The sequence below is a fragment of the Trichosurus vulpecula genome, chromosome 2 (genome assembly GCF_011100635.1).
Source record: "Trichosurus vulpecula isolate mTriVul1 chromosome 2, mTriVul1.pri, whole genome shotgun sequence".
Lineage (NCBI taxonomy): Eukaryota > Metazoa > Chordata > Mammalia > Diprotodontia > Phalangeridae > Trichosurus > Trichosurus vulpecula.
In genome coordinates, this window is record NC_050574.1 from 179,946,862 (window position 1) to 179,970,208 (window position 23,347).

Genomic DNA, 23,347 nt, shown 5'->3' on the forward strand with positions numbered 1-23,347 from the left:
AAAATGCTCCAAATTATTAGAGAAACAAATTAAAGAAACTCTAAGGTGCCACTTTATACTCATCAGATTGGCAAAGTTGGTCAAAAGAAATGCCAGAGGGGCTATGGGACCTGTAAATTAGTCTAGTCATTCTGTAAAGCAGTTTGAACTATGCCCCAAAAGTTATTAATCTGCACCTATCTTTTGACCCAGCAATACCATTACTAGGTCTACACCTCAAAAAGATCAAATAAAAGGGAAAAGCACCCATATGTACACAAATATTTAAGAGTAGCTCTTTTTATGATGGCAAAGAACTTGAAACTAAGGGGGAAAGAGTACCTATCAACTGGGTAGTCACTGCACGATAATGATATATAAATGTAATGGAATACTATAATACTATTGTGCTGTAAGAAATAATGAAGGAGATTATTTCAGAAAAGACATGCATGAACCGATACAGAGTGAAATAAGCAGAGCCAGGAAAACAATTTATAAACTCACAAAAAAACCCTGTAAAAACAAACAACTTTGAAAAACTTAAGAATTCTGATCAAGATGCCCATGGCCTGACGATGACTACCTCCTAATAGAAAGGTGACAAGATTAAATATGCAGAATGAGACACATTTTCAGACACTGCCAATGTGGGAATTTGTTTTGCTTGACTATGCATATTAGTTACAAGGGTCCTCCCCCAAACCCCGAAAAGGGGAGAGTGGGGAGGTAAAATAGATTTGTTCATTGAAACCAAATTAAATTAAAAATAAAAATAAAGCTAATCTTTAATTCACTAAAAAAAATTGATATGGGTTGAAAACCAAGTCTGTTAGATTCTATTAGTTTGCTTTTGGACAGTTCAATTCTAAACACGAGCTTGAGAAGAAAACTCCCACGAGAAAAGTGCATGACCTTCAGTATAAAGATCGTCCTATTAAAAAAGAGATGAAGTATAGTCCTGACTGTGCCACTAATTAGCCATGTAACCATGTAGAGTAAGTCATTTAACTTCTTTGAGTATCAGTTTTCTTTCTAACCCTAAATGCAAAACATAGGAATAATAATTTTGTCATAGAATTTATCATACCAACTTTTATCATACATTTTATCATACCAACTTCAGGTGTCATTATCCAGATCAAATGAGCTAATATATTTGCATATAAGCAAAACAATTTACTCCCTGAATTTTTTAAAAATATAGTCCTATTTCTATATTTTTAATATCATAGTATTAGTTTCTAGTAAAGTCATTAACTTCATACCATCGAGAAACTATTTCATGGACACTGCTTGTCTCACTCTCCAGCAACTTCATTAGTTCTGTCATAAGAATAACATACTCAAACACCAACCCCAGCTGACAAAATAAAATACTCTTGTTCAGAGAGAGGATTGTCTCTTATAATAGCCTGGCTCTTATCCCAAGAGCTTTATTACCAAGAATAAACTTTATGAAAGGTTGCCATACATAAAGCAGACTTTCAGCTGCTCCTCTAAGCAAACATCAATGAGACTTGTGATAAGAGAGATTAGCCCCTTTATCCCACACAGGGCAACACAATCCATGGACAATTGAATTTCTCACCCACTTTCTTCCTATCCTAGGAAAACGACTATTTTTAAAAGAACTTGAAAAACAAGCCTATTTGCATTGAAAAATAGAAAACATGAAAATGATGTGTCAAGATTGCAAAATTAAATGCCATCTTAGACTATTTCTTTAGAAACAGAGCTTTAAGTTCACTTTAAAAGTCTATATGACATATTTCAACAAAACATGACAAAAATTAAGTGTGGAGATAGCAACATTTCTAAAATCATGATTATGCTTTTTAAATCATAGTGTGTAATGAATTAGATATATAATACATAATTTGTATTATGTTTATAAAATTCTATATTCCTGAGGAAAAAATGTTTTAATTAAAACAAACATGTTTTGACAATTAGAATAATTCATTAGGCAATCTGCCTTCCAAAATTATTTGTCAAATCAACAGCTAAAATTATATTGTAAACACGAAGAAATTAAATTAGCTCTATAATGAATTTGAAAAACAATTCACAAACTAGTTTTCATTGTGAACAAAATTTTCAGCATTCATCTCTAAATTTAAATATCTCTTCTGTTGAGGGGGGTGCACCAAGAGTGATTTAACAGTTAACTTTGTTACAAGACTATAAACTAATATAAATGTTGTAAGTTAAACTGGTTCAGAGGGACAGGAGGTCAGAAAGCAAGTGGGCAGTAAATGCAAATGCAAAGGATAGGTTTGGAGTTCATGATCAGGGGGCTTGGGCCCAGCCACAGCCTAGGTGCAAGGTACCAAAAGTATTCAAGTATGAAATCAGCAATTGTATTGCCCTCAAGTAAAATCTGGGGAGATAGATACAAATGCAAATGAAAAGGAAATAAATTTAACTTCTTTATCAATGAATTAGATGAGGGCACAGATGATATAGGCTTATAAAATAAGCCAATGATATGAAGATGGGAGGTGGTAACAAACACTGCAACAGAAGTAATAATGAGAGACTAATAGCTAGAACAACAGACCCGATCACATGAGATTAAACTTCATGGGTATTAGCATAAAGTCTTACACTTTAGTGAGAAATAATCAACAAGCAACCATACAACACTACAAGAGGTCTGGGGAATGTAAAGGGACACTAGGGGATTTTTACTAAACCACAGGCTCAATGATTGAACAGTGTGATGTCAGCCAAAAAAAAATGTAAAAAAAACACCAGCTAGATGCTGCATAATGCTACATTAATAAAAGTTCCATGTCCAGAATGAGAGAAGTGTTATATAGATGTTGATAAGTGTGAATGCAATCTTTTTTCTTCTTTATATAATAAAATGTGTTGGCAAATTTTAAGTTGATGGTAATATAATATTGTAAAAGGATATTATAATCTATATCAGGGCTGTTCAACCTTAGGTTTTTATTTAAACAACAGACAATATATTTTGATTTGCCATTTTAGTGAGAGTTCTGTGGTAGCTCAGCTTCGCATACTAAAGCATTTATGCAAATTTCTATGCTTGTAGGCGGGCCACATAAATCGCACTGCACAGCCCTGAATTCTGTATCTTTTAATCAGTCACTAAGTATTTACTTACTTGGTAACAAGCTCTCTGCTAGGCACCGAAGATACAAAAATAAAAACGAAATAGTCAGTGCCCTCAACTAATTTATAGTTTTTTCAGGGCCTGGCAAAATGTATACATATATATATTAAATAAATAAAAATAAATACAAAATAATTTTTTAGAAGAAGAAGCACTAGCAGCTGGGAAGGTCAGGAAAGGTTTTATGCCCTTGAACTATACTGTACTGAGAACTAGGCAAAACATTTTATGAAAGATACTGACAAGTTGGAGGGTATCCAAAAGAGTGATCAAGATAATTATAACAACTACCATTTATATTTATATATGATTCATTCTTCAATCAGCTGTCTGGGTCCAGTTAGTCAGTGAGTCAGTCCATTGACATGTTAGAGCAAAGACCAAAAGTCATATAAAACTAGAAGAATAATGAGAAAAAGAACGTGAGCAACTCAAACTTAAACCATTCAAAAATATATTATGGATAATAAAACTAGATAACGCATAGTAGGACAGTGGCATCAATTATAATAATTTCATACAACTTCAGATATAACTGCCCAAAGAAACCAAAAAGACATTAAAAAAGCACCTAGGTCAACAAACACTTATCTTGCTAGGCAAGGGGAGAGATATGGCAGTCAAAGGTAACAATGACTGAGAATGTCAACTTGTTGATAAAATCTGAGGAAGGAAGATAGAAGATTATGAGCAGGATCACCTCATAAAGCAGGGAGAAACAGTGAAGGATAAAGCCAATTTAAAGAAAAACTAGAGAAGTTCTTAACCTTGGGTCCATGAATCCCTAAAGGGTTTATGAACAGATACACCCATCAGGACCCAAAGTTTTCCCAGTCATCTCTCTGCCACTCTTTTCAAAAAGCAACTACATCAGACTAAAATTTTCTAGCTAAATATATCTGAAGATGTTCCCATAGTTCTCAGGACATCAGTTATTTTAGTGGCTTAAAAAAAATCACCAGGCTGTGAATGGGACTATTTTTTGACATAGGTTAAGTTCTCCAAAGGAATATAATAAGAAATACAATTCTTATTCATTTGCTCATTCCTAAGGGAGACAAAAAAAACTCTTGGACATTTAGCTAGGATGTAGTCAGCAGTACTACCTGGGAAGGTAAATAACTAGAAAGGGAATCTATATATAGTTAAGCCACTAAAATCTGAAGTCTGCAGCTACTGATTATTTTCTTTAGGAAACCCTGCTTATCAAGATCCTCAATCAAATTGGACTTACTTTATTTTACAAATTATAAAAATAAAATAAAATAAAATTGTGCATAAGCAAAATCTTGAAGAAACAGTAGTTGGATCTTGGATTTTAAGGCCATATATATGCTAATAATAGCCTCATACAGGCCCCTAATCACTGAGCAGATTACATTCACTTGTCATTCACTTTACTTCTTTGCCCCCTGACTTTGCTAATGAATGTCATTTATTCATATATTATATTGAAATTTAACACTAACAATAGTCCAGTTTTCATTCTACTTTAGAGTCTTAAAAAAATAAGCACAATGAAGCATAACTCAGTTAAGAGGTTAATAAAATGAAAATGAATACACAAAATGCTGATTATTTAAGGAGTCACCATTTTAGATCCCTGCCTCATAGGACCAATCAAACAAAATGCCATATATAGTTGAGTGAGTGGTCAAATAACTGACAATGGTGAGAAGAAAGCTAGGTGAATAATGAAATGGAGCAGGCTGCATACCAAGTTCTCCTTCAGCCTGATTTCTGACCACACTCCTTTTATGCCACTAGGAAGCCAGACGGGAATTCAGGTTTTTCTTGAATATTAAGGTGAAATATCTAACCCTCTTTTCCTACAACAGGAGGTTATACAGATTGTCTTCCCCTTCCCCCAACTGTAACTATTGAAAGTACAGATTCAAATTGCAGGAAGAGCCTTTCAATAGATCCTTAATTCCACCTGCACCAGAGATGAAGCTGAGCAAAAAGAGCCAGGTTTGCCCTCAGAGAATTCAGTCAAAAGGAAGAGGAGCTCATCAAAGACATATATACAAAATCTTTCATATAATTCTATATAGTAAGTTGGCAATCACATTTATCATGATCACTTGTATCCTTTACAAAAGTGATATCCTATATTTTTCTCATGAACAAAGTAGTATTTGCTCTACAAATTTTTCTGATCTTTAATAAGGGATTCCTGTTACAATTGCATGATTTCTTAAGTTGCACCACCACAATACTTAGCGCACTGTATTTTTGTAAGTAAGATGGCATAATTTTAACTTTTTAATAAGATCTCAAATTAGGAGCACACATTTTCCTATTTTTTGTTTAAAAATGTAGATTTATTTCAATAAACATTTATTTTATTTTCTCTTTCCCCCACTTCCTCTACCCCACCCCAAATGAACTATTAAAAAGAGAAAAAGAAAACCAAAATCCTCATGACAAATATTCATAGTCCAGCAAACCAAATTCCCACATTGGCCATGTCCACACTTGTCTGCCTCTCTCTTCATGTTAAGTCCATCCCCCTTCAGGCAAGGGTGGGTCAGTGTTATACTTCTTTTTCAATCCTCTGGACCCATGGCTTGTCATTACACTGATCAGAATTCTCAAGTCTTTCAAGATTGTTTTTCCCTAAAACACTGTTGTTATCGCATTAAGACAAAGATTCCTTGATTCCTTTCAAAACTTTCAATTTGGTCATTTCTTATTGCACAATATTCTAATACATTCCTAAACCATAATTTAATTTATTTAGTCATTCCCCAGTAGATGAGCACCCTTGGCTTTGTTTCCAGTTTTTGCTACTATGAAAAGAGCTGCATATATGAGCCATTTCTCTCTTTTATCTCTTTGGACATAAACCTAGTTGTGGTACCGCTTGACAGAGATAATGTAGTGATCTTTTTAGGCATAGTTCCAAATTGTTTTTACAGAATGGCTGGACCAATTCACAGCTTTACTAACCACGCATTGGTATGTCTGTTTTCCTGTAGCAATACCAATTTTTGTCTCCCAGGTAAAACTTCGTTTCACAATACATCTCAGAGAAAGTTTAAAGAACTTAACTACTCTCAAATGAACTTCTCACTTTGGGGATAAGTAATCTCAAAACACACCTGTGTCTTCAAAATTTTTTTCATCTCAACAATAGACAACAGATAGTTTGACATAGTTCAATGCTTCAAATATAAAGAGAGATCAATATTTGACTAACCAATCTAGGATATCCCACACAAAACAGATGCAGAACTACCAGAAAAATCATAAAGAAACATCATAGTATGTCTCTATTTCCCTTAAGTAAAGGAAATCAAGCTTTTACAATCTTACCTCAATTACATTTTGACTCTGAATACAATTCATGACTGTTAAACCTCACTAAATCTAATGAAATTTGTGGCTTTCAGTAATTTCACTTGTATCTGACTCTTTGTGACTTTATTTGGTCTTCTTGGCAAAGACAGTAGAGTAGTTTGCCATTTCCTTCTCCTACATATTTTACAGATGAGGAAACTGAGGCAAACAGAGTTAAGTGACTTGCCCAGGGTTCACACAACTAGTGTCTAAGGCTGGATCTGAACTCAGGTCCTCCTGACTCCAGAGCCAGCACTCTATCCAATGTTGCCCAAAGTGAGGTTAATAAAGTTTATGCAATGGACCTTGAATGATAATCAACGATCAGGTGAAAAGTCTACTATAATTGAAAAAATAATGAGGACTAATAATGGAAAATCTTATTTTTATATACACAACCTGATTAAACATAGACTTCTTAAAAATGTGTTAATCCTCTAGTGCAGGGGTGGGGAACCTGCAGCCTCAAGGCCACATGTGGCCCTCTAGGTCCTCAAGTGCAGCCCTTTAACTGAATCTGAACTTGATAGAACAGGTTTGGACTGAGTCACTTGAGGACCTAGAGGGCCACACGTGACCTCAAGGCTGCAAGTTCTCCACTTCTGCTCTAGGGTGCCTATTTTGAGATTTGTATCAAAAAGATCAGTGATTCTTGACCCTAGTTTTCTTTATAGAGTAATATATTACCATAGTCTGTCTAGCTAAATTATAGCATTCTCCTCTACTTGGCATTTTCCAATGGAGACTCTAAGATATCTCCAATTATCGAAACACACCAAGAAAATCTAAACACAAAATGTGTTTGAGCTGACTTCAGAAAACAATATATCCAGTCTTTTTTTTTCCTTTGGGGGGCAGAGGGAAGCAAGGAAAGAGGTAGAAGTTATCGATTCTTTTAAAGAAAAGAAATAAGGACAGAGTATTAATTCCAAAAACATCAAGAATCACTCAACTATGTGATAAGAACTCATGTGGAAATGACTATAACAGTTTATCCTAAACTTAAACATTTATCAAGCATAATTTAAATCACTGATTGACTCAGTTACTTCCATCATGTCTGACTTTTTCTGACTTCAGTTGGTGTTTTCTACCAGAAATACTGGAGTGGTTTGCTATTTCCTTCTCCCAATTTAACTGGTTAGAGCAATGTAAATGAAGACAACATTAAATACTAGCATAATTCAAGTCAAATAACAATGGGCAATATTAGTAATTATTAAAGCACACAGGCTCCCTTGCTTTTGGTTAAATAAAGAATTCCAAAAGTGGGTAATGACAAATATCATTCATCACAATCACAATCTTCTAGGTGGTTTTACCTAACTTTTAAAAGATTGTGTTTTGGGGCCTGGGAGGTAAGAGTTAGTTGTATGCCTATGCTAGGATGTATCTACAACACCAAAATAAAATGTATTAAAAATTTTTTAAATTTTGTATAGAATATATAGTAATATCACAACATTTTTACAAATGCACAACACAACTACATAACAAATACAAGAACTGATGTTTTAAAAAATATCTCCCAAAAATCCACAGAGAGGCAAAGAGGGGGAGGCAAATACTTGAGGAAATTACAAAACCAATAAAGGACAAGAAATACTTGTAAGCCCAACAAAAAGGTGACTAGAATTTCTAACATGAAGAAAAACCGAACAAATCCCAGTTTCACAAAATACAGAACAGATTCAGAAAGTCATTATTATATCACACACAACGAACCTTAAAGTATTAACATCTGGCTAAATAATAATTCAAAACAAACATATTTAAGCTATATTTCTTACATATTTAACACACTTACCACTGTGGGATTGCCACTGCTTATCAACTGGCTGACTTCATGGAAAATGCTTTTGCAGTCAATTGATTTATCTAATGATCCTCGTTTTACTATTACTGCTACTGCTAACAGAATCTGCTCCCGAACATACTTCTGAAGGCTGTAAAACACAAATTGTTAAAGTTACTTAAATCCACTACAAAAGAATACCATATTTTCCAATAAACATGCAGTTACTTGAAACACTGCTTACAGAATCAGGAGGGGTTCATCTAAAAATAAAAGCTGGTAGTGCCAATATTGCTAAGAGAAAGCAGAAATAGAAAAGAAGAAACATCCAAATGCTATAACTTGTTTTAAATGGGAGAGTAAACACACAGGGAGAACTACTAAATGCCTTTTAAACTTCCCGGCAGATGTTCCTAGTTTGGGGCTCCAAGTTTCAGTCCTAGCTCTGACCAGTGTTATTAGTTTATATCCATTCGTCTTCAATGCACAATGGCAAATTAACATAGTATGGTACAATTCACCGAGACAGTTCAAGGCAGAACACAGAAATAAAAATACAAATTCTATTACAGTATTTTATATAGCCTCAGGTCCAAGTTATATGCTTTCTCACCTGCAAAACATATAGAAATAAACATTTAAAACAAGTTAATTATTCTACAAGTTAGCATACAAAAGTACTTCTCTCATGTTAGTTATAAAATTTTTAGCTTCACTATTTAAAATTTTATTTAAAAACAAAACAAAATTCCAGATTACAGGAAGACAATCACGTCCTCAAGTAATTAGGTTCTTCAGTCCAAGCAAAAGAATTGGGATTCCCCTCGATGGTGTCAGACTATAGCATTCCATACCAGGAGATTCAAGATGCCATCCGAGTTCAAGGGCACAAAAGTAAGACTACTTTCTTAACAATAAAACTCAAACATACACTCAGGGTCTATGCCCCTCTCTCTTGCTGGACACAAAGACACAGTACCCATGAACTCTTCTCTCTGTCCCAGAAATTTTTCCTTTGAACTGTAGCCATAAAATAAAAGCCAAGAATATCAGCTGAATGATATTCTTTGGGGGAGAAAACGGTTTTAAATGCAGTGACTACTAAAAAATACGGATAAAATAGAGTTCAGAAATTTTATTTGCAGCTATTGCCCTTCCAAATTGTACAACAGTACACAACTGTATATAAGTCAATAACTGAATTATTCAAAAGTTGATCTGCATAAAAAAACTCTGAAACAACTTTGAAAATAAAAATCATTTTTAAAAAGGTTTGTGATAATAATTGAGAACTATTTTTTTAAAATGAATATAAGACTGGTCCCATAACCACTCATATTAATTTCCTTTAAGGATCTAGAGAACTCTAGCCAGACTCTAAAGTTTTTAAGTCTCTAGGATAGGGGAAAAAATTATACAATAATGCAATTCTAAACACCTTTTCTGGGGATAATTTTAGATGTCTTTAAACTTTTGTTAAATGAATGTACCATACCAAAGGAATTTTCCCAACTTTGTTTCCATACATGAGATTTTCCTAAATGCATTATTAAGTAATGAGTCAAAATAGGAATTTTGCTAGGAACAAAAAACAAGGTAACCAAGTTTCAGTAAAATTCCGACAAATTACGTATATTCTACGCCATTTTTAATAATTTAGCAACAATTCTTTAACTATTGTACAGGCTACTCTAAATCACAAGCTGAAAAACTTGTCTAGACTCCTGTTTACCAGTTATTGAAAAAGAAATCAAAATATTTGGGAACATGGCTAAATGGAAATCCTAGAAAGGTGAGGGAGCATCCTAAAAGATTAAGTGGATGGGAACAAAATGCTGAAGTTGGCAGACACTTCCATCTTTGTTCTATGAAGTTAAAACAAGGAAAGCATTCCCTATTTCTCTATAACCCTCTTAAATCAGCCTTAAGATAAGATACATTACATGCTGGTCTTAAAAGGTCTGTGATTCGTTAGAATTAATATGCTATCACCACTTTCCTTATACAGCTTAGAATTAAAATAATACAATATGCTGTATTCTTTATTCTAATGCCTCATCAAAGTATGAAAGTAAACTCCAGGGGTAGAGCCAAGATGGTGGCTGGAAAGCAGGGACTTGCCTAGGGCTGTTCCCCAGGACCCTCCAAACACCGATAAAAAATGGCTCTGAAAAAATTCTAGAACTGCAGAACCCACAAAATCACAGAGGGAAGCAGGGCTCCAGCCCAGGACAGCCTGGACGGTCACTGGGTAAGGTCTATCACACACAGAAGGAGCTGGGAGCGGAGAGGAGCACAGCCCAGCATGGGTGGCACCAGGACCAATGAGACCGGGAGCCAAGTGGAACAGGCCCTAGCACCCTGAATCAGTGAGCTGTGGCAGTTACCAGACTTCTCAACCCACAAACACCAAAGACAACAGAGCAGATCAGTGGTAAAAACTGCTAGGACAGAGTGAAAGGAGTGTCCTGTTGGGCCACCACCCTGGGGGCAGCTAGATAACTACAGCTGCAGTTGCTTCCAGCCCCAGGCCCACCTGGTGGGAGGAATTAAGTGGCAGATCAGAGCAGGAGTGCAGAGCCTGCTTAACAACTGAGTCAGGTCCAGGTTGGCAGTTCCTGGGGGAGGAGGAGTGCTGGTGCGGCAAAGCATGCTGTGAGAAACAGCTCTGAAAACAACAGCGCATCCCCTCAAGCTTGGAACAAAGTACTCTCTACTCTACAAGCAGTCATACCCCGACGAAAAACTCAAGGGTCAAGTAGTTGGCTGGGAACATGGCCAGGCAGCAAAAACGGACTCAGATTCAGACTCAGACTTTGGAATCTTTCTTTGGTGACAAAGAAGACCAAAACACACAGCCAGAAGAAGTCAACAAAATCAAAGAGTCTACATCAAAAGCCTCCAAGAAAAACATGAACTGGTCTCAGGCCATGGAAGAGCTCAAAAAGGATTTGGAAAAGCAAGTAAGAGAAGTAGAGGAAAAACTGGGAAGAGAAATGAGAGTGATGCAAGAAAACCATGAAAAACAAGTCAAAGATGTGCTAAAGAAGACCCAAAAAAATACTGAAAAAAAAAATACTTAAGAAAACAACACCTTAAAAAATAGACTCACTCAAATGGCAAAAGAGCTCCAAAAAGCCAATGAGGAGAGAAGAATGCCTTGAAAGACAGAATTAGCCAAATGGAAAGGCGGTCCAAAAGACCACTGAAGAAAATACTGCCTTAAAAATTAGACTGCAGCAAGTGGAAGCTAGTGACTTTATGAGAAATCAAGATATTATAAAACAGAACCAAAGGAATGAAAAAAATGGAAGACAATGTGAAATATCTCATTGGAAAAACCACTGACCTGGAAAACACATCCAGAAGAGATAATTTAAAAATTATTGGACTACCTGAAAGCCATGATCAAAAAAAGAGCCTAGATATCATCTTTCAATAAATTATCAAGGAAAACTGCCCTGATATTCTAGAGCCAGAGGGTAAAATAGAAATTGAAAGATTCCACTGATCGCCTCCTGAAAAAGATTCCAAAGGAATCCTAGGAATATTGTCACCAAATTCCAGAGCTCCCAGATCAAGAAGAAAATACTGCAAGAAGTCAGAAAGAAGCAATTCGAGTATTGTGGTAATACAATCAGAATAACACAAGATCTAGCAGCTTCTACATTAAGGGATTGGAATATGATATTCTGGAGGTCAATGAAGCTAGGATTAAAACCAAGAATCGGGGGCAGCTAGGTGGCGCAGTCAGTAGAGCACCGGCCCTAGAGTCAGGAGGACCTGGGTTCAAATCCGGCCTCAGACACTTGACACATGTACTAGCTGTGTGACCTTGGGCAAGTCACTTAACCCCAATTGCCCTGCCAAAAAGCAAAAAAAAAAAAAAAACAAAAAAAAACACAAAAACCAAGAATCACCCACCTAGCAAAAATGAGTATCATGCTCCAAAGCAAAATACGGATTTTCAATAAAATAGAGGACCTTCAAGCTTTCTCAGTGAAAAGACCAGAGCTGAATAGAAAATTTGACTTTCAAACACAAGAATCAAGTGAAGCATGAAAAGGTAATCAAGAAAAAGAACAAGAAAAAGAAATTTCAAGGGACTTACTAAAGTTGAACTGTTTTGTTTACATTCCTACATGGAAAGATGATGTGTATGATTCATGAGACCTCAGTATTAGGGTAGCTGAAGGAATAAACACACACACACACAAACATAGACAGAGCGCACAGGATGAGTTGAAAATGAAGGGATAACATCTAAAAAAAAAAAATCAAATTAAGGGATGAGAGAGGAATATATTGAGAGAGGGAGAAAGGGAAAGACAGAATGGGGTAAATTATCTCGCATAAAAGAAGCAAGAAAAAGCAGTTCTGCTGGGAGGGAAGAGGGGGCAGATGAGAGGGAATGAGTGAATCTTGCTCTCATCAGATTTGACCTGAGGCAGGAATAACATACACACTCAATTGGGTATCTTACCCCACAGGAAAGGAGGAGGAAGGAGATAAAAAAGGGAGGACAACAGAAGGGAGGGCAGATAGGGGGAGGAGGTAATCAAAAGCAAACACTTTTGAAAAGGGACAGGGTCAAGGGAGAAAAATGGATAAAGAGGGATAGGATAGGAAGGAGCAAAATATATTTAGTCTTTCACAACATGAGTATTATGGAAGGGTTTTGCATAAAGATACACATGCGGCCTATGTTGAATTGCTTGCCTTCTTAGGGAGGGTGGGTGGGGAGGGAAAAGGGGAGAGAATTTGGAACTCAAAGTTTTAAAAGAACATATTCAAAAAAAGTTTTTGCATGCAACCAGGAAATAAGACATACAGGCAATGGGGCATAGAAATCTATATTGCCCTACAAGAAAGTAAGGGAAAAGAGGATGGGGAGGAGTGGGGTGACAGAAGGTAGAGTTGACTGGGGAACGGGGCAATCAGAATATATGCCATCTTGGGGTGGGGGGGAGGTAGAAATGGGGAGAAATTTTGTAATTCAAACTCTTGTGAAAATTAATGCTGAAAACTAAAAATATTAAATAAATAATGATTTAAACTCAAAAAAAAGAAAAAAAAAAAAAGAAAGTAAACTCCAAGTCCTTGAAGCCTGTGATAGGAAAGCACGAGCTCTCTGATAGGTCCTGGGAAATCTTCCAGTACAGGCCTCACGTCAGACTGTACAACTATCATCTAGAATAGGCTTGATTAGGCCATAAAGGTTCACTACTAAATTGGCAGAAGGGTGATTAGTTTTTTGGCCATAGAATAATAGCTCTCTGAAAAACCACTTACTAAGTAACAGTAGTTGGTAACTGTGTGTGCAGTGTTGGAGGGCAGAGGGAAAGTTTTCTGTGAGAAGGGACCACCAACAAAAATCACAGATTACTATAAGCATAATGAAATAAAGCTTATTGTATTACTATAATCAGCATGGCTAATTAAAGTCTTTGTGTTAAGGAGAGCATTTTGAAATCATTTCCAACATGGTCAAATTAATGTCACTTTATGCTATAACTTAAAACTATTTCTAGAGTTTGTGATCACAGAACCAAATCAACCGTCCTACAAACCACAAGCTCTCAGAATTCAGAAATGGAAGGAAATTTAAAGCGTCTAGTCCAAGTCCTTAATTTCACAGATCAGGAAATCAAGGACCAGAGAATAACTAAAATACATAAGGTCACGGGCAATGGGTGACAGAATCCAGCTATTCTGAGTCAAATCCAGTGATTTTTCCCTATATCTTGTTATCAGAGGAACAAGGGTATGAGTGTTGAAAGAAATGTATCAATACAAAGACATTGCCAAAACAAGAACAATTCAAACTGTATGCTGAATTGCTGGAAAATTAGCAATAAGATATTCACATGTTAAAGATGGTACATTAATGTAATCGAAATTATTTTTGGAGCATAGAAAATGGAAGCAAAGGCTGTAAACAGAGAATAAATACAAAAGCATGGCACATTCTTGTTAAAGTAGTTGTATTAAGACCCAGGATGAATTAAGGCTGTCAGGGAAAGCTAATGATAACAAATGTTTTACGAGGAAGACTCATAATGAGGAAAAGACAAGGATTAAAGAGAGAAGACCACTGCTCTAGACAGATGGAACTAGGTACTACATGAAAAGGGGAGGCAGAGCTGTCTAACTCTCAATTTGCCTTTTTTTGCTGCTGAGAAAAATGAACTTTGGACTGGAAAGAATCAACAAAAAATGGCTAATTAGAAACTGAAACCTAAGATGGGTAAATAGTAATAAAAGCACCAAGTGGCTCAGAAGGAATATGTTTAGATCATAATCACCAGGGCCAGTTGAAATAGGGTACTGAAAGAAGTGAAAGGTATGATTGCTGAGTCATTGAAAATGCTCTCTGAAAAATCATGGAAAACTAGAAAGGTAGAGAAAGGCAAATATTCTAATTCAAAAAAGAGAACAGAGTGGCACATACAAACTACAGGCCAGTGATCTTGATTATGATCAAAATTCTAGAACATATTAATGGTTAGTCAGTGAAGGACTAGAAAGGAACTGGTGATCACAACAAGTCAGCATGGATTTATCAAGAATAGGTCATACTACATTTATCAGAGTTAAATGTAATACCAAATGTGGTCATTTTGTAAGCTGGTTTTTAAGAATTTGTTTTAAGACAAGGTTTCAATGGGTGGAGGGGGATACTAAAAAAAAGACTATACTGTAGGAAAAAAGTGGGGCATCAATAAAACTTAAGGAAAACAGAATGTTGTACCAGATTAACCTCATCTCCTCTAGGGGTCATTAGAATGATAAATCAGGAAACACTATATTTTTAAAAAGCATGTGACAAAGTACATCATACTTTACTTGACTAAGAAAGAGAGATTAGCTACAATTGAAAGGATTCAGAACTGGCTGAAGAGTTACATTCAAAGAATGGTTACTATGAGTTTGATGTCAAACAGAAAGTTTATAGTGTTGTTGTTTAGCATTGTTATTAGTGACCCGGATCTTTATTCAATCACTATTTCTATGGAATTTTTATTAAATTTGAAGATGGCACAAAATTTGAAAAAACAGCTAACACATTAGATGATGGCAAGGATTCAAAAAGATTTTGACAGGTTAAAACACTAAGGTTTAAATCTAATAACATGAAATTTAGATAAATAGTTTTAGAATTGGGTTAAAAATCAATTCAAATATATGAAGAGATGATACCTAAAAAAATACAATTAAGGGGTGAAAGAGGAATGTCCTGGGAGAAGGGGAAAGAGAGGTAGAATGAGCTAAATTATCTCACATGAAAGAGGCAAGAAAAGGTTTTTACAGTTGAAGGGAAGAGAGAAGAGATGAGGAAGAGTGAGTGAACCTTACTCTCATCAGAACTGGCTCAAAAAGGGAATAATATACACATGCAATTGGGTATTTCCCTACAGGAAAGTAGGAGGGGAAGAGGATAAGAGAAGGGTAGTTTAGAAGAGGGGGTAGTCAGAAGCAAAACACTTTTAAGGAGGGACACAGTGAAAGAATATAGAGAGAATACAATAAATGGGGGTGGGGGGGAAGAGATAGGATGGAGGGGAATACAGTTAGCAATAGTAACACTGGGAAAAAATTTTTGAAGCAAGTTTCTCTGCTAAAAGCCTCGTTTCTCAAACACATAGAAAATTGAGTCAAATTTGCAAAAACTGATAAATGATCAAAAGATATGAACAGTTTCCAGATGAAGTATTCAAAGCTATCTATAGCCATATGAAAAAATGTTCTAACTCACAATTGATTGGAGAAAGGCAAATTAGAACCATTCTGAGGTACTACATCATACCCATTAGATTGGCTAATAGGACAGAAAAGGAAAATGACAGATGTTGGAAGCGATGTGTGAAAAATGAAACATTAATGCACTGCTGATGGAGTTGTGAATTGATTCAACCCATTCTATAGAGCAATTTGGAACTATACACAAAGGGCTTTGACCTAGTGACACCACTACCAGGTCTATATCGCCAAAGAGATAAAAAACGAAAAGGAAAAGGACCTATATGTACAAAAATATTTATAGCAGCTCTTTTCTAGCAGCAAAGAATTGGAAATTGAGGGGATACCCATCAATTGTGGTGAATGAACAAATTGTGGTATGTGATTATGATGGAATACTGTTGTGCTATAAGAAATGAGCAGGATGCTCTCAGAAAATTCTGGACTTACATGAGCTGATGCAACGTGAAATGTAGCGTACAGAGTAACCGCAATATTTAAAATGATCAGCTGTGAATGACTAAGCTATTTCAGCAATACAATGATCCACGAAAACTCTGAAGGACTTATGATGAAAAATGCTATCCATCCCCAGGGAAAAAACTAATGGTGTCTGAATACAGACTGAACCATATTTTCTTGTTTTCTGCTTTCCTTATTTTTTTTGAGGGTTTTTTTTGGGAGGGGGGGTTCCTATGTTTTCTTTCACAACATGACTTTTATGGAAATATTTTGCATGACTACACATGTATGACCTATATCGAATCACTTGCCTTCTCAATGAGGGAGGTGGTGGGGGAGGAAGAGAGAATTTGGAACTCAAAATTTTTAAAATGAATGTTAAAAACTGTTTTACATGTAACTGGGGAAAAATAAAAATACTCAACAAGCAAAAAAATCAATTCAAATTTAAGAGATAGAGGAAGCATCTAGACAACAATTTGTTTGAAAAAGATCTGAGTGCTACAGAAAACTAAAGCTCCATGAAGTCAACAGTATTTTGTAGCAGAAATAAATGACAGTGAATCATTATCAGTATATCCACCACTTTGCTTTAAACTAGCAAGGTCACATAGGTGCTTTTCCAGAACCAGTAGTGGATTTTCACTGATTGAAACACATTCTCTCAGGTGGTAAAGAACTGGAAACTAAGAGGGTGCCCATCACATTGAGAATGTGAAAAAAAGAAAGGAATAAATGAAAGGTGATAAGAGACTTAGACAATGTGAGAGGAATTGGCACCCAGGTATAAGGAAATTATAGTTTCACTGTACTTTCCTCCCTTACCAGACCTCATCAGAAGTACTGTGTTCAGTTCTGGATACCATATTTTAGGAAGAACATTTTGTCCAGGAGAGCAAACATCAATGTGAAGAATCTTGAGTTACTGCCATACGAATGGTAGAAAAAACAAGAGATGGTTAGCCTAGAGGGGAGAAGATTTGAGTGGGAAGATATGATAGGTCACTTCAAGGAGAAGGAAGAGCAAACAGACCTGATCTTCTTGGACCCAGATGGCAAAACAAGAAGCAATGGATAAAAACCGTAAAGAAGTAAATTTAGACTTGAGGTACAGAACGCTGCCATAACAACTAGAGAATGGGATGCCTCAGGAGGCAGCTGATCCCCTCTCCCTGGAGCTTTTAAAAGCAAAAGCTAGGCAACAATTTGTAAGGTATACTATAGAGGGGACTCCTGTTCAGTTCTGAGTGAGACTGGCCTCTGAGGTCCCTCTCACTACTGTGGTTCACATCAGTATAATTAATATGGCCACAGAATGTTTATGAGTTTTTAATATACTGATGGAATCCATAAATCCAGGTCCAGGGGAATCTGCAATAACTGAAGGTTCAATGTAGGGATATGAAAATTTGGGATAAAAAGGAAGAAATTACACCTTTTTTAATTTCCCAAGAATTGCTTCACATAATGCATTTTTGATACATACAAAATTTCACATTTAATATTCTTTCTCTCATAGACTCCCTACCTATTTAAATCACATGAATAACAGAGTTCTGTGAAATACGGAGCATAGGAAATGCCAGCATAGAGAATGCTTGTTTAATGGAAATGACAACTTTTTACTAATTTACATGGCAATTTCCCTTTTTATTTTATAGATTAACATTCGACAGGTTTCTACCTACAAAAATAGCATAAAATGTTTATCAAGTTATTCATGAAGCCTATTTAGTATTTTGTTGGATTTCTAAAAAATAAAACTGTTCTTAGTTTGCTTTCCTTCAAACAGTTGGCTTTTAAAATTTTGAACATTTTAAAAGCCACTTTTCCAAAATGAAATTTAAAAAAATTTTTTAAAATTCAACTATGGGGGGGGAGGGGGGGCGGAGCCAAGATGGCAGCTGGTAAGCAGGGACTAGCGTGAGCTCCGTACCGAGTCCCTCCAAAAACCTATAAAAAATGGATCTGAACCAATTCTAGAACGGCAGAACCCACAGAACAGCAGAGGGAAGCAGGGCTCCAGCTCAGGACAGCCCGGATGGTCTCTGGGTGAGGTCTATGCCACACGGAGCTGGGAGCCGGGAACGGAGTGGAGCAGAGCCCAGCCTGAGCGGCGTGGACCAACAAGACCAGCAACCGGGCAGAGCATGCCCTAGCGCCCTGAATCAGTGAGCTGCAGCAGCTACTAGACTTCTCAACCCACAAACACCAAAGATTGCTGAGAAGGTTAGTGGGAAAAGCTGCGGGAGTGGAAGGAGTTCATGGTTTGGCTTCCAGCCCCAGGGGCAGCGGAGGTGGGGCAGCTACAGCTGTTGTTGCTTCCAGCTCCAGGCCCACCTGGTGGGAGGAATTAAGTGGCGGATCAGAGCAGGAGTGCACAGCCTGCTGAAGATCTAAGCCCAGTCCGGGTTGGGGGTTCTTGGGGAAGGAGCAGTGCTGGTGTGGCAGAGCTGGCACCTCCCCCCCAAACGTGGAACATAGAACTCTGTAGTCTACAAGCAGCCATACCCCACTGAAAAACTCAAAGGTCAAGTTAGTTGGCTGGGAATATGGCCAGAGAAAACGCACCGAGATTCAGTCTCAGACTTTGCATTCTTTCTTTGCTGACAAAGAGGACCAAAACATACAGCCTAAAGAAGTCAATAAAGTGCAAGAGCCTACACCAAGAGCCTCCAAGAAAAACATGAACTGGTCCCAGGCCATGGAAGAGCTCAAAAAGGAGTTGGAAAAGCAAGTTAGAGAAGTAGAGGAAAAATTGGGAAGAGAAATGAGAAGCATGAGAGAAAACCATGAAAAACAAGTCAATGACTTGCTAAAGGAGACCCAAAAAAATACTGAAAAATACACTGAAGAAAACAACACCTTAAAAAACAGACTAACTCAAATGGCAAAAGAGCTCCAAAAAGCCAATGAGGAGAAGAATGCCTTGAAAGGCAGAATTAGCCAAATGGAAAAGGAGGTCCAAAAGACCACTGAAGAAAATACTACTTTAAAAATTAGATTGGAGCAAGTGGAAGCTAGTGACTTTATGAGAAATCAAGATATTATAAAACAGAACCAAAGGAATGAAAAAAATGGAAGACAATGTGAAATATCTCCTTGGAAAAACCACTGACCTGGCAAATAGATTCAGGAGAGAGGATTTAAAAATAATTGGACTACCTGAAAGCCATGATCAAAAAAAGAGCCTAGATATCATCTTGCAAGAAATTATCAAGGAGAACTGCCCTGATATTCTAGAGCCACAGGGCAAAATAGAAATTGAAAGAATCCATCAATCGCCTCCTCAAATAGATCCCAAAAAGAAATCTCCTAGGAATATTGTCACCAAATTCCAGAGCTCCCAGATCAAGGAGAAAATAGTGCAAGCAGCCAGAAAGAAACAATTTGAGTATTGTGGAAACACAATCAGAATAACCCAAGACCTGGCAGCCTCTACATTAAGAGATCGAAGGGCTTGGAATATGATATTCCGGAGGTCAATGGAGCTGGGATTAAAACCTAGAATCACCTACCCAGCAAAACTGAGTATCATGCTCCAAGGAAAAATATGGACTTTCAATAAAATAGAGGACTTTCAAGCTTTCTCAGTGAAAAGACCAGAACTGAATAGAAAATTTGACTTTCAAACACAAGAATCAAGAGAAGCATGAAAAGGTAATCAAGAAAAAGAACAAGAAAAAGAAATTGCAAGGGACTTACTAAAGGTGAACTGTTTTGTTGACATTCCTACATGGAAAGATGACAAGTAAGATTCATGAGACCTCAGTATTAGGGTAGCTGAAGGGAATATGATTACATATATGTTTATGTATATATATGGGTGAATGTGTGTGTATGTATGTGTGTGTGTGTGTGTATATATATATATATACATATATATATATATGTGTGTGTGTGTGTGTGTGTGTGTGTGTGTGTGTGTGTGTGTGTGTAGAGAGAGGGGGGGGGAGGACACAGGGTGAGTTGAAGATGAAGGGAAGATATCTAAAAGACATAAAATCAAATTAAGGGATGAGAGAGGAACACACTGAGAGAGGGAGATAAGGAGAGATAGAATGGGGTGGATAATCTCGCATAAAGGTGGCAAGAGGAAGCAGTTCTGTGGGTGGAGGGGAGAGGGCGGATGAGGAGGGAACGAGTGAACATGGCTGTCATCAGATTTGGCCGAAGGAGGGAATGCCATACATACCCAATTGGGAATCTTACCCCACAGGAAAGAAGAGGGAAGAAGATAAAAATAAATGGGGGGGATGATGGAGGGGAGGGCTGATGGGGGTGGAGGTAGTCAAAAACAAACACTTTCGAAAGGGGACAGGGTCAAGGGAGAAAATTCAATCAAGGGGGATGGGAAGGAGCAAAATATAGTTAGTCTGTCACAACATGAGTATTGTGGAAGGGTTATACATAATGATATGCATGTGGCCTATGTTGAATTGCTTGACTTCTTAGGGAGGGTGGGTGGGAAGGGAAGAGGGGAGAGAATTTGGAACTCAAAGTTTTAAAAACAGATGTTCAAAAACAAACAAAAATATTTTTGCATGCAACTAGAAAATAAAATACACAGACAATGGGGCGTAGAAATTTATCTTGCCCTACAAGAAAGGAAGGGAAAAGGGGATGGGAGGGGAGTGGGGTGACAGAGGGGAGCGCTGACTGGGGAACAGGGCAACCAGAATATACGCCATCTTGGAGTGGGGGGGAGTGTAGAAATGGGGAGAAAATTTGTAATTCAAACTCTTGTGAAAAACAATGCTGAAAACTAAATATGTTAAATAAGTAAATAAATTTTTTAAAAAATGAAAAAAAAATTCAACTACCAGTTAACCCAATAATAACAACAAGTAATTTAAGGTTTGCAAAGCACATCACACATATACATCACCTCCTTTAATATTCGAAAGGATTTAAAGGTCTTCAATTCAACAAACATCTACAACACCCAAGACCCTGGGGCCACAGAGACAAAAATCAAAAAAGTTCTTGCCTTCAGGAATCTTACAATTTTTACATGGGATATAATAATTAATATTTTAAACAAAAAAGACACTATCAAAGGCATGTAAAATTGCAAGAGGCATTTTACTGGCATTTCTTCTATGTACTTACTTAGGCCTTTGTAAGACATAGGTTAAAAGGAATGTTCGCAGTGACTCGATGCTACCTTTTTCTAAAAGAATCCATTCTCGAACAACTGCTTCCATTATCGCTGTGGCAGCTTGAAAAAGGACATAGTCCACTTTACTAGTTTCTGTTAGGAAAATAAAAAAATTTCTTCAGACACTTGTTATGAACTTCCACAATGTGCATTTCTTAATTCAAAAACAGAACTTTTCAGACAAGGAATAAAATGATTACCTGTTTCTTTTTTTTTTTTCCCGTGACCTTGCTCTAGCACCACAAAGAGGTTAGTTCCTCTCAGAAGACACCTCAGGCAGGTGGCAGCTAATCACGATCACAATTTTCACAAACTTTCCTCACCTCTCTTCAACTGTTACTTCCAAAGCATGAAGAACTAAAAAATAACACAGCTTTAAAAAAAAATAAAAATAAAAAAATAAAGCAATCAGAAATTTTCCTAAGATATTCTCACCAGGTATAAACAGTATACTGAATCTGAAGATATTTAAACAAAAAAACAGATTTTGAGTATTCCTATTCATGATGAGCCATGCTGTTAAAAGATCTATGCTTACAAATGATACAGCTTTTCTTTCAGCAAGATGACCCATCTCTAACAGGAAACTCAAAAAAAAGTACAAAATTAAGTTTAGGTTATTTTTCCCAGAAAATAAAAACAAAATTCACTCTTTACACAAGGTGAGAAGTTCTTCAAATTTTCTGATTGCTCTATTGATCAAACTGAGTAAAAATCCCCATCCTACACTTTGAAGGAATTCAACCTTATCTACCAAGTTTTGGTATCTGCACTGAGAATTGGATCACAGGGAAAAAAATGAAGTGTCAACAGGAATCAGAGTCTCTGTGATCCAGGTACCAATCAGCTCTGATAAATAGTTCAAATGTCATTTCAAAAAGGAAGAAACAATCCACAGCCAAAAAATGTGCAGAAATCTGAGGGAATGAATATAATTGCTACATAAACCATATAGCAGATTCCAGATAACTTGCCAAGACATTTGAACAGTAGTATCTTTTAAACAATTAAAAACAAACTGTAGCATAAAATTGGTACCTTAAAGAATGTGTCAAAGTATCCTAAAGATACACATAAGCACTGAAAGGCTGATATCAATGATTTTCCCCTACTCAAACTCTGCTTGTTACTAAAATCTTACAAATGGTCTTGGCAAAGATTAGGTATGGAAATCTGGGAAGAAGGTTAACCATTAATGAACAACTACCTATCTCTTTAGTCTCCTACACTGGGTACTGTGAAGCCACATGAAGAAAAAAATAAAGAGAAATTCTGGTCTTATTTTTAAAAGTTTGACTTATTAAATGTAGCCTTAGTGTAAATTCTAATCCTGGCAGAAATCACAATTCATAAATCCCTGAATACTCTCAAAGGAAAAAAAGAGACAGTTCTTAGAAATTAATATAGGACTCTGGTAAAGATCTGATAGAAGAAGTAAAGGCTCAATGCACAGTGGGCTGAAGGCAGTTAAAAGCTACAAATCATCTACTGCATGTAAGGAGAAATATGGAGCTTCCTCACAAACATAACTTAAATAACTTCTCACTACCCATTACTCATGGTAAGACAACATACACTTATTTCCTCTACCACAACATAGCCACCATAACCAAAGAAATGTTAACTTCTGCCATTGGAGTAAACAAACAAACACTGTATCTTCTCAGTTAATACTGATCCTCTTCCAAAAAAAAAACTGCATGTGAGTAAGACCCAAATAAAT

The 23,347-nt window shown here is 36.5% G+C and overlaps 1 protein-coding gene across 2 annotated transcripts in view; it reads right to left on the bottom strand.

The window, feature by feature from the left end:
- The window catches only part of XPO4 (exportin 4), a 130,538-nt gene that overhangs the window by 73,236 nt on the left and 33,955 nt on the right, over positions 1–23,347 (bottom strand). The window contains exons 3-5 of one of the 2 annotated variants that reach the window (XM_036743680.1): positions 21,825–21,981; positions 21,576–21,717; positions 8,274–8,412 (exon numbers count right to left, since the gene is read on the bottom strand). In XM_036743680.1, the coding sequence (XP_036599575.1) occupies positions 8,274–8,412; positions 21,576–21,670 (234 nt within the window). In that variant the 5' untranslated portion in view covers positions 21,671–21,717; positions 21,825–21,981. The remainder of the gene's footprint in view (positions 1–8,273; positions 8,413–21,575; positions 21,718–21,824; positions 21,982–23,347) is intronic. The other variant, XM_036743679.1, reaches the window with a different exon arrangement.